The sequence below is a fragment of the Ascidiella aspersa genome, chromosome 9 (genome assembly GCF_963924565.1).
Source record: "Ascidiella aspersa chromosome 9, kaAscAspe10.2, whole genome shotgun sequence".
Lineage (NCBI taxonomy): Eukaryota > Metazoa > Chordata > Ascidiacea > Phlebobranchia > Ascidiidae > Ascidiella > Ascidiella aspersa.
In genome coordinates, this window is record NC_139455.1 from 3,508,037 (window position 1) to 3,522,374 (window position 14,338).

Sequence of the window (14,338 nt, forward strand, 5' to 3'; positions counted from 1 at the left end):
TTTTAAACAGGTGCCGGTTTGACATTACAAATGAATTTCATTATCTTTTTGGTGTAATGGTTTGGCCGTCGCGCTTGTGAATAAACAAGAAGGCAGCATAAGTTAAGATAAGGGAAATAAAAGTTAGTAAAAAGGGACAAAAAGGTGGTAAGCGAAGTGAGACTGAATAATGCATTGGTATAAGCCTAGGGCTACAGGGAAACAGCAACGTTTGCACCTCCTAAGCAAAGGCACTAGCCTAAATGTGACAGTGGTCTAGAATCCTACCACTTTTTTTAGTAACGAAATGAGTTGTGAAAATTTGTATTGCATAAAAAAATAAATATGAAAGATTTATTACAATAACAATAATGTTACTTTACCCACCCAAACCCAAACGCCAACGCTAGCTCAACATAAACCACTGGACGCAAATGTAGTTGATTTCTACACCAGCGCCCTAAATTTATGTTAACAGGTTAAATCTGCATAACTAGAGATATTTTAAATTGTCTGGTTCCACAAAATAGAGCGCAATGGCTAAGATATCATTTCGAGCCAGTAATTGTTGAGGTTTTGCTTTAAGTTCAGTTTAACTCGAATACAAAGTTACCGCGCCACAAAGAGTGAGCTTTTGGCAGTATTGTGCCTTGAATGCAATGTCACTGTGTTCAAATGCCTTGGCTTGACTTTTTGGATGAATGACTTAACTTAGACTTAATTCATTGAGTCAAAAGCTTGGGTTAAAATTAAGTGCTTTCATTTTACATTATATTATAAAATTGAGCTATTTATCTCAAGTTTTGCAAGTAAAACGATTAGATTGCTTCCTGTTTATTTTTTTATTTTTTTGTTGAATTTCTGCTCATTAAATCTATACGTTTACCAATTTCAAAGGTTGGTCGTTTTATTATTATTTACCGCCGAGATGACTTGCTCTAATAATCACTTGACTGGGACTAGAATTGGGCAATTGATGACCTGGACTGGGACTTGACTTATTTTTTTATACTTGACTGGGACTTAAGTTATTTCACAAATGACTTGTCTTGGACTTAAGTTATTCACAAATGACTGGACTGGGAATCATTTTAAATAGTCTTGTTGACAAGATTGGTATTTCGCATCTGCAGTAGTTAATCAGCACAGGTCTTTCTTATTAAGAGATCAATCTTTGATACTAATATTGCGGAAGCGTCGCCTGATGTGAGGTAATCAGTGACGCACAACGGGTTTTTGATCGTACAAGCACAATGGTTTATTTATATCAGTGATACGCAGAACACATCTCAGAACAGGGGTTCTTAAACACAGATCCGCGAGAAGGTTTCAAAGGGTCTGTGCAACTATACGCTTATTTTACTTTTTTTATTTGGTTGATGTAATTTATATCGGGGGTGGGTGGCATTTTTCTAGTCACGGGTGAAAACCAAACTCAGAAAGGTCTCTGCGGGCCGTTAAATTTTAACTGTGTGGATTTTACGCATCTTTTAATTACCGCAACGCCTGATAATCAGGGATAAAACTAGGGGTATTTTGCAACTTACACTCAATGTAGGAACAGATTTACGCAAAGCACAAAAGTAATTTGCTGATACGTAGATGAAATAATAAAAAAATATATGAGGAATCGCCTCGTGATAAATCGCGGGGCGGCACGATTTGTGTGGCGGACGGATCTGGCCCATGGGTAGTAGGTTGTCCACAGCTGATTTGTGTGAATCGAACCATGCCCTTTTTTAATTGGAATAATCAAAGCATGTCCTTTTTCTAAATGACATATCTTGACAGGCTGGTGTTCTGAAAGTAGTCTAAAGAGTAGAGAACTAAATCTTGGTAATATGTGAAGAAAAAAGGGGACACGCCATGATAAATAGTTTGGGAACCGCTGTTAGAGGATCTCTACTAGCACACAGTGATGTTTCTTCAGAACTTTCTTGTCTTATAGACCACTCGGTATTTTTGCAGCTTAGCGTAGTTGTAGCAAAGCTGTTTTTAACACATACTGCCTTCTTTAGTTTTGCAGCCCGCTTTGGTAACCGTACACTTGCTTTTGAAAGAAATACGATACTTAAATCACTTGTTTTTTTACATGGCTGACAGCACATAATCACATAGTTAAATCAGTAAACATGCGTGCAAAGTTCATGATAATAATGTGAATGTTATTTTCATTGTGATTGTAAGTCAGTAGCGTCATTAAGTATATCCTAACTACAGCCGGTTAAATTAACTAGGTGTTGATTTCGACAGCTAACCTAACCTAACGCAATTCAGTTGGAGTGACCTAAGGTGATTGATTATATGCGGTTTTAACGCCCACAAAATACAAGCAATTACGGTTAAGGCAGCAATAAATGATTTATGTCTTGATCAACGCACTCCAATTAGCGCGTATATGATTCCAAACTATTCAGTTGGTTCCTTATGTTGGGACAATGTGTTGTTAAAAACTGTTAAAACAGTTTTGAAAATTAATTGTAGCTTTTCCATAACCCGAAATCTACATATAGCAAGACAATCGATCAAAACTCATGCGAGAAGAATAACATATTTCTTAAGAAAACAAACGTATTTCGCCTATGAACATATGCGTTATATATACGAGTAGTAGCTAGCAAAGGCCCTGCTATACAAGGGCGCAGTTCCCTTGCCAAATACTTAGTACAACCTTTGCAAAACAGCAGTCAACTATTTCCTGCCTAACTTCTGCGAGCAAGGCAAGCCCTGTAGTACATTATTTATGCGCTTATGTAAGCCACATATTGATGCCTATTGATGCATATTGCCTATATGCACGCAAATGCAGGCGACTAGAGAATATAAGTTGCGGTTTTGCAGTTGTTTGATATTGCTGCGGCAAGTCATTGGTGTATATAGACTCAAATGCTTTGTTAATCGTTTTTGCCTATCTATTTATTAATCACCGTAGTTTTGAGAAAACGGCTGAGGGTTCTGGATGTATGATTTTATTATTTTACGGGAATTCGTTAGATTCCCAAATGAAACACACGTGAATTAATAAAATTAGGATTAAAGTTTATCAAAGCATAGCACTATTAATCTTTGAGAGAATGTTTGAGGGTTTTAGTTGTATGATTTCTTTATTTTAAGGCTGATTTGGTATTAGAATAAACGCTTATCAAGTAAACCACCAGTCTTAGAAAAATGACCGATGGTTCTAGTTGTTTGGTTTTATTATCTTAAGGCCGATTTGGTAGATTCCTAAATGAAATATACGTGAATTAATAAAATTAAGTTGAAATTCTATCAAACCATATACGAACAAAGTACACAATTATTTCATAGACTTTTTGATTTTATGCCCTCTAATTTATGGGGAAGTTGATGGTCTACTGGGGTAATGCGCAATTGCGTAATTGCGCACCTTATAGAAAAAACACTGTATGACCACAGCATATTATGCAGTAGGCTATAAACAAGGTTACCATCTGCTAAGAGTGAGACCAAAGATAAGCACGCTGCTCTGTTATGACGTATGGTTTGCCAACCACATTGTTTAGTGCAGTATTTTACGTGGTCAGTTTAAGTATTATCTATAGTCATATAGGTTTATTATTTAGGCTTATCAAGATAAGTAGTTGTCGAAAAACATTCTTGCCTGTCGAAAAACATTCTTCGCTCCCAAATCTTAGAGAGATGCAAATAAGCATGAATTGTTAACCCCGAGTATAATCTCCTATAGTTATAGTATAGTTGGCTCTTTCCCCAGTATTCTCTTTTTGTCGGGTGCTATAGGTAACGTGTTAAATTGACAAGGGTAACCCAACCGAAAAACAAATTTCAGAAAAGAAAGTCGGATATGGGGCCCTTAGAAATTTTACTCCGAAGATTTTAGACGCTTCTGCGCCATGCAAGCCGTTTAATGAAAAAAACAGCCATATCTAAACTCTATATAGTTAAGCATCTAACAGAAGATTTATGAATGAAATCTAAAATGTAATGCGAATGCGAAAGTCACAACAAGTGTGCACATGGGACTGGGTACGCTATGCTCTCTGTCATGTAACTTGATAATGATTTTCAAAGCCAAAAAAGGTCGACATTATCTTGAGTAAGACGTTTTGATATGAACTTGTATCATCTTTAGTTAATGTTCTCGTTTTAACGTTTTAATCGAGATGATGTTGAACCACTCGACCTTTGTGGCCTTGTAATTAATTATCAAGTAAAGATATTTTGCCAAACAAAAGCATATTTTCCTCAACGGGCGAACAAAAAAGTAATAGGTTGTCAGGCACTGGCGTACGTCTTGTCACGACCATCTTCAAATAAGGCATAAGTGCGTTGAGAGCCAAAGGGTATTTCAAGCAAGATATGCAAGATGGAACGCTCGGAAGTCATTAGGTAACTTCCCATCACGTTTATTTGCACCACGCACACTTTTGTTTTTAGCTGAATCGGATAAAGTCGCGCAAGCAATGCGAAGCCATGTATCTTATTTTTAGGTAATTTATTTATGCTTTTTGTCTAAGGTTTTGTTCACGCTCGCTTTTGCTTTTTGCTCAATTGGGGCATCAGCATAAAGCAGTGATGCCCACCTATGGATATTTGGTTGGCCGTTTAATTTGGTTGGGTGGCTGTCTTCAGAAGTTTTACATGGTTAGTTTTATAGAGATTGGTTCTGTTGAATATTTTTCGAAAATTTTAAAAAGTTGTGGTAGCAATGTGAAGACATATCAATAGTTAGATTGGAAGGTTTTGTTCACTCACAAAAAACGCAGTGAAGAGAGTTGGCTTGCCACAGTTTCGCTGTTATACTTAAGGAATTTGGCCCGCGGCTATAAAAGGTTGAGAGACTTTGGTATAAAGGAAGACAGTTGTGTGTTTGTGCTCTTTGGCAGAGCTTTTTAGGTGGGAAGGTTTGCTATGCGGCGCAAATTATTGGAAACTGTTACGCAGGGTTTTAAGGTTTGATTTTGATGAGCGCTGAAGACCTAAGTATTTTAAAAAACTATAGCTGCCCAAATTGTCTTATCTTCAGTAGGCAGCTATATTTTACCGCTGGACAAGTTAAGATACGGTTCTGGTCCAGTAACAGTTTTTTTCTTGGGTTTTGTTCTGCTTTGTCTATAAAAGTCAGGCATATTTCCCGGCTAGCATTATTTCTTTAAAAGGGCGTATCTTTATGGAATTCAAAACCAATATATGCAGGTTTCTGCTTGTCGATTACTGTTCCGGGGTTCATAAACTATTGTTACCACAGCACCCTCAAAAATATTTTGCTTCGCGTGGTTGAGTGTAGGTAAGGAATTTTAAAGATAACGACATAGATTTATGTCACAATACAAAAAAACTAAAAAAAATCGAAAAGTTGAAGAGTCTAAATATATATTCAGTGCAAAAACGTTTTATTTCTGATTCAAACACTTTTCTTTAAAAAAACGACTACTTTTCAAATATACAGTGATATTTCAATTAGGGCCTAATTGCCCTTAAACTAGTCCACGTACCCCCAAGGGGTTCATGTACCCCAATTTAAGAACCCCTGGTTTAAATTAATTTCCAGATCCATTTTAGTCGGATGCATAAGATGTGCATATTTTCTTTGTATAATATTTGCATCTTTGCTTTGTATAATATCTGCATCTTTTTTTGTGTATTATTTGCATCATTTTGCCATCTTTTTTGTGTATTATTTGCGCCATTTCTTTGTTTGATTTTTTTGCTGTGGAAAGTGGTTACATCAGACGACTTCGGGCGTGGCCCGGCAGTCGACACGAGCTTGGCTGTTTGCCAGTTGTGCTGACGCTGTGATACGACGGAAAGCACGATTGTTGTTGGCATTGGGCGACCAAGTTTAAACCATAATTTCTCCTGAATTTAATGCAAGCGTGTTGAACGGCGGTTGCATAAAATACCTATACGGGCGATTGCAAATGGTGGATGGCTGTGTACTTCCTTGTTTAAAGATGCATTTTAAAGAAAAAGTGTTGCGGCATAGGTTATAAAGGTTTGCATGTAATTTTTAGATGGACTACAAAATACTGCGCTCGAATCTCTAATTTTAACGTTGGCGTTTATACAGTCCAACTGGTTTGTATGTAATATAGAAACAAATCTGTTAACTTATACTTTTAAACGTTTTCCATGTCCAACATTACAGTAAAAAAAAAAGGGGTTGAACAAATTTTAAAAAGCAAAACCGCTATAAATTTCTAAAATATTTCAATTCTAGTGGATTACGAATCAACGTGATTAAAAACCATAGATATATCTGGAAACTTAACTGTTGGAGATTATGATTAGACAACATATTCGATGCCCCAAGGGCATAAGTGCGCTCTACGTAAGACCAATGTACACCTCTCGAACATAATTAGGCCAAACGTGCCGATGTAACTTTGCTGAAGGAGCTGACCAAGGTTTAAGATGTAATTTATGTATTTGTTAACAATACAGCAACAACTCGTAACAGAAAATAATACAAAAGTGATTTGAAGATGATGCACAAGAGTGTTGCAATCACTTAAGTCAATGACTTTTATTTGCAAATAGAACAAGTAGTTTGCTATATGTTGCGTTTTTTGTTTTTTAGTTTAGTTATTGCTCATAATCGTAGGCGTTCAACAATTTTAATAGTTTAACGTTTTATTTGCATGACAAGTACGCGACTTGAAATTGACTTGCTTTAACTATGATTAGACTGACTTGCGCAACTTATGACCTGGACTAGGATTAGTATTTAGTCAAAAAGTCTTGGTTTAAATCAAATGATTATACAAATGAAATGGTGTTGTTTGTATAATGTATCCAGAAATCTGCCGTCAATGGTTTCGTGTTTCACAAAGCTTACTATTGTCGCTGTATACAGCTGGATATGTGACGTGAAACACAGGAAACACAAGACAGCTCTCAGCTGACAATCTAAATGCGCCAATATGCGTTTGTTCATTACAATGCAAAACCTGCTCATCCCGTGACGCGACTATAGCGCCCAGGCACGCGAAGCAAGATTAAACAAAGGTAGTTTACTCTCGGAAACATGTGACTGGGTATTTTTCTAAGAGTGGGATGGAGCGTTGTGACCCCTTTGTTGCACCACGCAATTAACCAACCGGAAATTACGTGATCGAAAGTGGAGAGCATAATGGTTAGAGCCTGTTGTAACACGCAGGTAGAATTTGAAAAGCCCATACAGAAGTAGGTAGCATTTTGAACGTTTGGAATAACTCTTTATTCATGAAATAAAGAAATATTTGAAACCTAATTTAAGGTACAAAAAGAATTGGGAACAACAGGGCTAGAGTTTCCGAATAGCAACCTAGAAAGTAGCGCACAATGGTTGGAGGTTGTAGTTAGACGCAGTAAGAATATCAAAGCCCATACATAATTACCGGTAACATTTTAAACGTTTCGAACAATATCATGAATAAACTGAAACGTTCAAAATGCTATTACGGTACCTACTTCTGTATGGGCTTTGATATTCTTACTGGTCAAAACACGGGTGTTCCGATTTGCCCAATGATCCACCGATGCAAGCGGCACTTACAGTCCGGTATAAAGATTTAATTTATTGGAATTAAAAGGAGTTCTGTGTTTTTCACGTACTTGAACTGACCAGGTTATGAAACCAACAACAGTGTTATTTTGAAAGTCTGCAGCACCATAAGACTATTTAGGCCGAAAAATGCGCTTCTTTTTCAGAATCTGTTAGCATTCAAAAATAAAAAAAATCTCCGTAAAAAAAAGAAACATCATGTAGAAAACAATGGACTGTGCTAAATCAACTTTAACATGTTTTTGCCGACCAATGCAACATCAACTCAGTATGAAAACCTTTACAGAGGTAGTTACGCATTAAAAAAATCTTTTTTTTTTTCAGAAATCGGCGCTAGATCGGGCAAACTAGGAAACTGAAAATTTTTAAACTTAAATTAGAAATAAGGAAAATGTCGCCCTGTCTTATTTACCGCGCAAGGCTCCTGGCTGTCGTGACGTTATGTTTCTTCGCTGGGGCGCAGGCTTACCCCTCTGGGGCCCCCGTTGCAGCGTGTATGACCATGGACCCACAACATTCCCAACCCGTGCTTGATCTAGCTGGAAGTCCCTACAGCATTTCGGTTGACAAACAGACTGTGGAGCCCGGTGGTAAAGTAACAGGTGAGAAGTGTTAGCTATATGTGCTTACTTATAGGGCGCAATAACTTAGTGGATGACTTGAAATTTGGTTGCTGTTTTAATATGGCTTGGTTTATATTGTGGGCCTACGTTTCGGTTAGAATGGCTTGAACGAAAATAATTTATTTAAAAATTGACAATTTTCAAGATAGTTTCTAGAAGCTTATTTATCTCTTTTCTCGTTTATCATATTAGATTAGCAAATTCACTAAAGTTGGTAAAGATATTTAAAAGAATGGAATCTATTAATTTGAACGTGCCTTGCTATTTTTAAGTTTGTTACTATTCACGTGAAATTTAGTTACTGTTTTAACATGGCCTGGTTCATTGTATTACAATCACAATTCTACATTTTAATGGCAAATTAGCTTGGTTTACCTTTTTGGGGCGAATTTGACATCTACTTTAGTCATTTGTCCTATGACATATCTACCTTTAAGTGTTTTGACTCAATTTAGTTTAATTTTTTTGTACAAGGTGGCTTGCTTTACATTTTGGTCACTGCTTCTTTGAAATGACTCATATTATCTTAAGTTCTTTTTCGATCAAATAAGTTTTACTTGCAGTTAAGTCATTTGTGTGGAATGATTATATTGATCTTTTTAAGGCAAAATGACTTGCCTTTTCTTTAGTCAAAGATCTTAACCGACCATAGCTTTAAATCAATCGTAATAATAAGAGTCGCCAAAGCTTTGATGTTATATTTACGCTTAACATTCAAGTGGCCGCGAAAAAACGTCAAGAAACATAGCTTTATGGGTGTTATTGTGTGTCCCCCCGAAAAACTAAACATTTTGCATCCTTCCAAGCTAACATCGTCTTTTTCGGCAAATCACGTTGTTTTTTACCCACAGTGACAATAACAGCGACCGCCGGGTCTCCATTCAAGGGCATTCTGCTACAGGGCAGACTCTCGGGGGGCAACAAGCCCGTGGGTGTCTGGGGAATTCCCTCGGCCGACTACCAGCACCTGGACTGCTCGGGGGCCCAGGCTGCCCTGACCCACACCAACAATACCCAGAAACCACTGGTGACCACTTTCATCTGGACTGCTCCGTCGCCGGCCAATTCGAACCACGTCATTTAGTGAGTTTTGGTTGTAATTGAAGACAATAGTGTTGTAAACAAATCATTTTAGAATGATTTTAGTCCAAGTCCAAGTTAAGTCATTGGCAAAAAAAGTCCCAGTCAAGTCATTTGTATACTTAGGTTCAAGTCAAGTCATTCGTAAATTAACTTGAGTCCAAGTAAAGCCTTTATAGTTTATTCAGCATAGGATCTAGTTAACAATTGACAAACGACGAAAACCCCGAAAAACAATAAAGTAAACCAACAAATGGAAATACAAATCAAGCGATTTATTCACTTTCTAGCTTTTTGTCAGTATCACCGATTGTTGTAATTGTTTGCAGTGCAACCATAGTTAAAGAGACGCGGACTGTCTATCTCAAGCAATCGTCTCCAACAATTTTCGTTGGAACGCCGACTACAGCGTAAGGAATTTATTTTACATTTTACAAGCAATTATTTATATATTTTGTAGCTTGACAATGAAATTCAAAGCGAAAAAGGCGAGGAAATCGACATCATCTTTATAATTACGTTTCCATACGCACTTGTATCAAATTTTTAAGATGATTTCGATTTACTAGACCATTTCGGCTGTAAGTTTTACTATCAAGCTACTTTACTGATCAGTGGATAGTGAAATTAGGTTATCTTTTTCATTTTTTCAACCCTATTTAATTTTACCATGCTGCCTAAAGATCGTTTCAAAATCAGCGTTTTACAATCACAGTAACTTTGGTTTTTAAACAATACTGGTTATAGGACAATCTGCAAAGTTTGAAAAGCAGCAAACTATACTTTTAAGTCATAAGACATTTTTTCTACTTTTTGACACCAGTGGTGAGGTTTTCAGTTCTTAACTGGTGATTGCCTTTTCTTTGCTTGTTAAAACGTTTCATACAACCGCAGCAAAAATAAACCTGGTGCAAGTACACCATCAGTTTTGTAAATTTGCCTCAAAAAACTATTTTGAAAAAACTCAAAATGGTCTAATTCTAATTCTAATATAATTTCGGAAGACTAAAATAAATCTTTGGAGCATAATGGTTGGAAATTGAAGTAAAACGTAATAAGAATATCAAAGCCCATACAGAAGGTATCATTTTAAAATAAAAATCTAAAATAAATCTAGTTGTCCAAGTCTGTCTTACGTAGATCCACAACTACAATGACAATGTCCGCATCTGCAACGACCAGCAACCAAACCACAACACCCAACAATGGTATGATGACCAGTATGTCCAGTATGGCATCCAGCGCCCCTAGCGGAAGTTCGACAGCGACACCAGCCAGCTCTGGCACGCCCACTGCCGGCTCGAACAACAACACACCACTCACCACTATAACGTCCACCAGTGGCGCTGCGGAGCTAGTCGGAGCTTGGTGGCAAATGTTCGCTTTGTCGCTGTGCCAGCTTGTTCTAGCTCGACTTGCTTAGGTTATTCGTCGCCGTGTTTGTGGAATAATTGAAGATTTGCTATTATCATTGTTGGTTGGCTGTCGTAACATTAATTTTTTAAATTTTGCTGAAAAAACGACATCGATACCACACAAGTATCCTACAAGTACCGATACTAACACTTGGCATCGGGTATCGGCTCCGATCCGATATTATCGTATATCCCTAATAATCATAATGCAAAAAATGTAAAACTAAGACTTTGTCATGGCTTCTAACTTGCCCTCCAACGTTCGCACTAACCAAAAGCTGCTTGTGTCAGTTGTGTGCCATGTGAAATTTACTAGTTCGTGTAATGCAGTATTACCATTGTATACAGGCCTATTACTGCCGAGGTTTTTCGTTTTTACCAGCCAATATTTATCCTTTTAATATTACTGACGGAACGCAGAATCATTTAGCACAGACTGTTGCTGTGGGTAACACAGCCGAGGTTTATTTGCTTTCGTTTTAGTCAACATTATAAGCACGACTTGTAAACTTATTTTCTTATGATCTGTAAATTTAATTTCCTTTTGCATATAGGTATAATTTGTGAGGTTATGTCGCCGGTAATAAGTATTTTTCACATACGATTAAAGGATCGAGCTAAAAAAAAAAAGTGCAAGAGCTTCATAAGGTAATTTGGAAAAATCTAAACCTCTGCAGGTTGATTAGTTGTTCGGGAAAATTATATTTAAACTTCACGACGTAGTAAAATGCCGTCTCATTTAGCCGCCCGAAATGCATTGCTATATCCTAGACCTGGGCAAACTACAGCCCTTCAAGTTTAATCCGGCATGAGGCTTACTTTCCATAAAACTTTATTAAACAAAAATAAGCTTTTGCGTTTTTTACCTTGATTGTTGAATATGTTATTGATGAATTACACTTGCAAGGTATCCTCATCTATCCCTACTCTTACCAGCTCGTCAAATTAAGGATATCGAGAGCTTTAGTTTGAAAAATAATCACATTTTATATTATGTGTATTTCAGACACCCTTTTTGACCCGGCCTTAATTGCCCACCCCTGTCAAAAATAGTTGCCCACCCCTGTCAAAAGTAGTTGCCCACCCCTGCTATACCCTGTAACACTTTTGTATTGCGTTCCGAATACTGTTTTAGTTTAGATTGTAAATCGCTTTAAAGTAGTTGTTAAACTGAACTATATTTTTCGGATTGATTGGCGACGATTAACTTTTTATTACTTGATTCGTTTATGTGTAGAAACCTATATATATACATATACCTATATATATATGTCCGTAACTAGTTGATTGTAAAAATTTGTTGCCGATTTTGAACATTGTCGACGCTACACAAATCCACGTTTACTATATATCAAGAATGAATTCAATAAGTTAAAGGTTCGCCAAGTACATTGAAGATATTAACAGCTCAAGCAACCTTCATAAATTAAACAAAATACACAACGCAAATTTCTGCATGACAAGAACGCATAATATGTTGTAAGAATTACAGATGTTTTTCATTAAAATCCTTTTTACCCAGTTTATCATTATTGCGTGTAAAAATATTTAAATCATATTGTAATACAGTTGACCAATTAATAATGCAATAAGGGAAAAAGTCCAAGATTTAACGTATATTTCAAAGTCACCATTTAGGCAATAACAAAGATATTTCGAAACAGTCATTTCGTATTTTTAAATCAGTTTTGGAATAAATGATGTGATATGATGATGTGGTATATGTAGTGTTCTAAACAAGTCATGTTGCAATGACTTTAGGCCCAGTCAAGGTATTTGTGAAATAACGTAAGCCCAAGCCAAGTTATTTTTTAAAGAACTTAAGTCCTGGTCAAGTCTTTTTTAATAACAAGCAGTCATAATTATATTAAGTTAATTCCAAGTCCTTGTCAAAAATTAAATGTTAAACTTTTAAAAATGGTAAACTTGTCCGATTATGGTCAATAGCTTAACTAAAACATAACACAAACGCAATATACTACAAAAAGAGTGTTTAATGTGCAAAACTTGAGATAAACATTAATGAAAAAAAAGTTTTTTTATTTAATAAGAAAAAGGCGATTATTAGGACGTTCAAAGTTTTGCTAAATCTTTCCAAATTCTTAATACAGCGTAACAACAAGTCAAAACTCGTTTATAAAACAGCAGTCAAATGCATATCCACGTTAACCAACTATCGCGGCCTCTTTTGTTGCAAATTGCTCACTCTGTAGGCATAATTTAAAGCAATGCACTTGAAAAAAAAACCAGATCATGCAATTGTAAAGCTTTTGCATTTTGCACTCGAAATCGCAGGAAATAAACCTGATTTCCGCTTGAAAAGTTCACAAAAAATACATACATCTCGCTAGCGGCGGTAAGTTCGTTAGTGTTTAGTGTTCAGCGTCATCTAGTCTATACTGCTATACTTTGAATAATACACTGTTTTTACGTTGGCTTTAATTTAGCAGTTCCAATAAGCCAGCTAAAATGTTTTGGAAACTTTTGCAATTATAGGTACACAGGCGTCGACAACTAACATTAATAGAAATAATTTTCATTTCGGGGAATATTTAGAATGACCTGACGAAATTAAGTCATAATTTAGTGTCATATATAATATTCCTGGTGAACTGTGCGCTTTTAGTTCGATAGAACTGCCCTTACGTTTGAAGTTGCATTTTTGTCTGAAGCCCGACTCAGCTATAGTCTTTACAGACACGACGAAAAGGTGTAATGATAATACTTTTAGAAGGCGGAGGCAGTTATAACCGTTATGCCATATCGCTTCAGAATTACTGTCGTAAAATTTCAGTTGCTGTATTTATCAAGTTTATAGCTTCGCATAAAATTCAATATACGCAAGACATTCAGCATGACAGCTTCGACACTACGGTTAATAAACAAAGACCCGGTTTCTAAATACGGAATACATTTTTCTTGCTAGTTTTTTTGGCATGCTGACAAATAAACCCCCTATATTTCGCCCCTACAGATATAGCGCGCTCTTTTGGAAATACTTGTCGATTAGTGTACTGCCATAAATTCACACAAATAATAAACTGGACAGCTGAATACAACTTGTAAACTGATTGAATTTAGTAAACACTTAGGCCAAAGGTTTTTAACCTGGTGTCCATGGACCCATTTGGGGGTACGTGGACTATTTTATAGGCTCCATGATGCCTAACCGAAATATTCATGTGTATTTTAACAAACCTTAAGGAATTAACGAAATAAATCTCCTCAAAATCGCAGTTTAAGATTTTCGGCAACACGACATTTATAAGACACAGCGAAAATATATAGGCTACACATTTTGTTTGAACCTTTTTCGACGTGCGTTTCCAATCAACGTGATTAGTTACGGTTCGGTTGATAACCGACTCCAGCGTTCAGTTGTTGTAAGAGTCCAGCGTTCAGTAACTCTTTGGGTGAACAGTTAATCTTTAAAGCAAAATTGGTGCGATGTGTGTTAAACTGCGCGTAAGCAGTTTAATCAGTTATGTGCTGCGACGAAATAGGATGCCTGATTAAAGCCTAATAGAAAAATATATTGTCTGTAACCATAAAGGCAATTTGTTTTCTGCGTATAACCTCGAACCAAGTTGTTTCTTTAGCTAGAAAAAATTGCAGGGATAAACTAAAGGGATTTTTAACCATTGTCCTGTTCAAGATTTAAGAATTTAATGCATTTGAGAAGTAGTTTTGCAAAAGAGACATATAGGTCCCGAAAT

General features: G+C 36.4%; 1 protein-coding gene across 1 annotated transcript; it reads left to right on the forward strand.

The window, feature by feature from the left end:
- Positions 1-8,006: 8,006 nt before the first annotated feature.
- LOC146131929 (putative defense protein 1) lies at positions 8,007-11,296 on the forward strand. The gene is made up of 4 exons (XM_083397138.1): positions 8,007-8,106; positions 8,979-9,210; positions 9,537-9,617; positions 10,348-11,296. Exons 1-4 carry the CDS (start codon positions 8,007-8,009, stop codon positions 10,628-10,630), a joined length of 696 nt encoding a protein of 231 aa, XP_083253264.1. The 3' UTR covers positions 10,631-11,296.
- Positions 11,297-14,338: the final 3,042 nt, after the last annotated feature.

Bases quoted from the DNA above. Each gene is read 5' to 3' on its own strand.
- LOC146131929 (XM_083397138.1), top strand. From the start codon at position 8,007: ATGGACCCACAACATTCCCAACCCGTGCTTGATCTAGCTGGAAGTCCC. The intron at 9,211-9,536 runs GTGAGTTTTGGT...AATTGTTTGCAG, and splicing joins AATTCGAACCACGTCATTTA to TGCAACCATAGTTAAAGAGA. The intron at 9,618-10,347 runs GTAAGGAATTTA...TGTCTTACGTAG, and splicing joins GTTGGAACGCCGACTACAGC to ATCCACAACTACAATGACAA.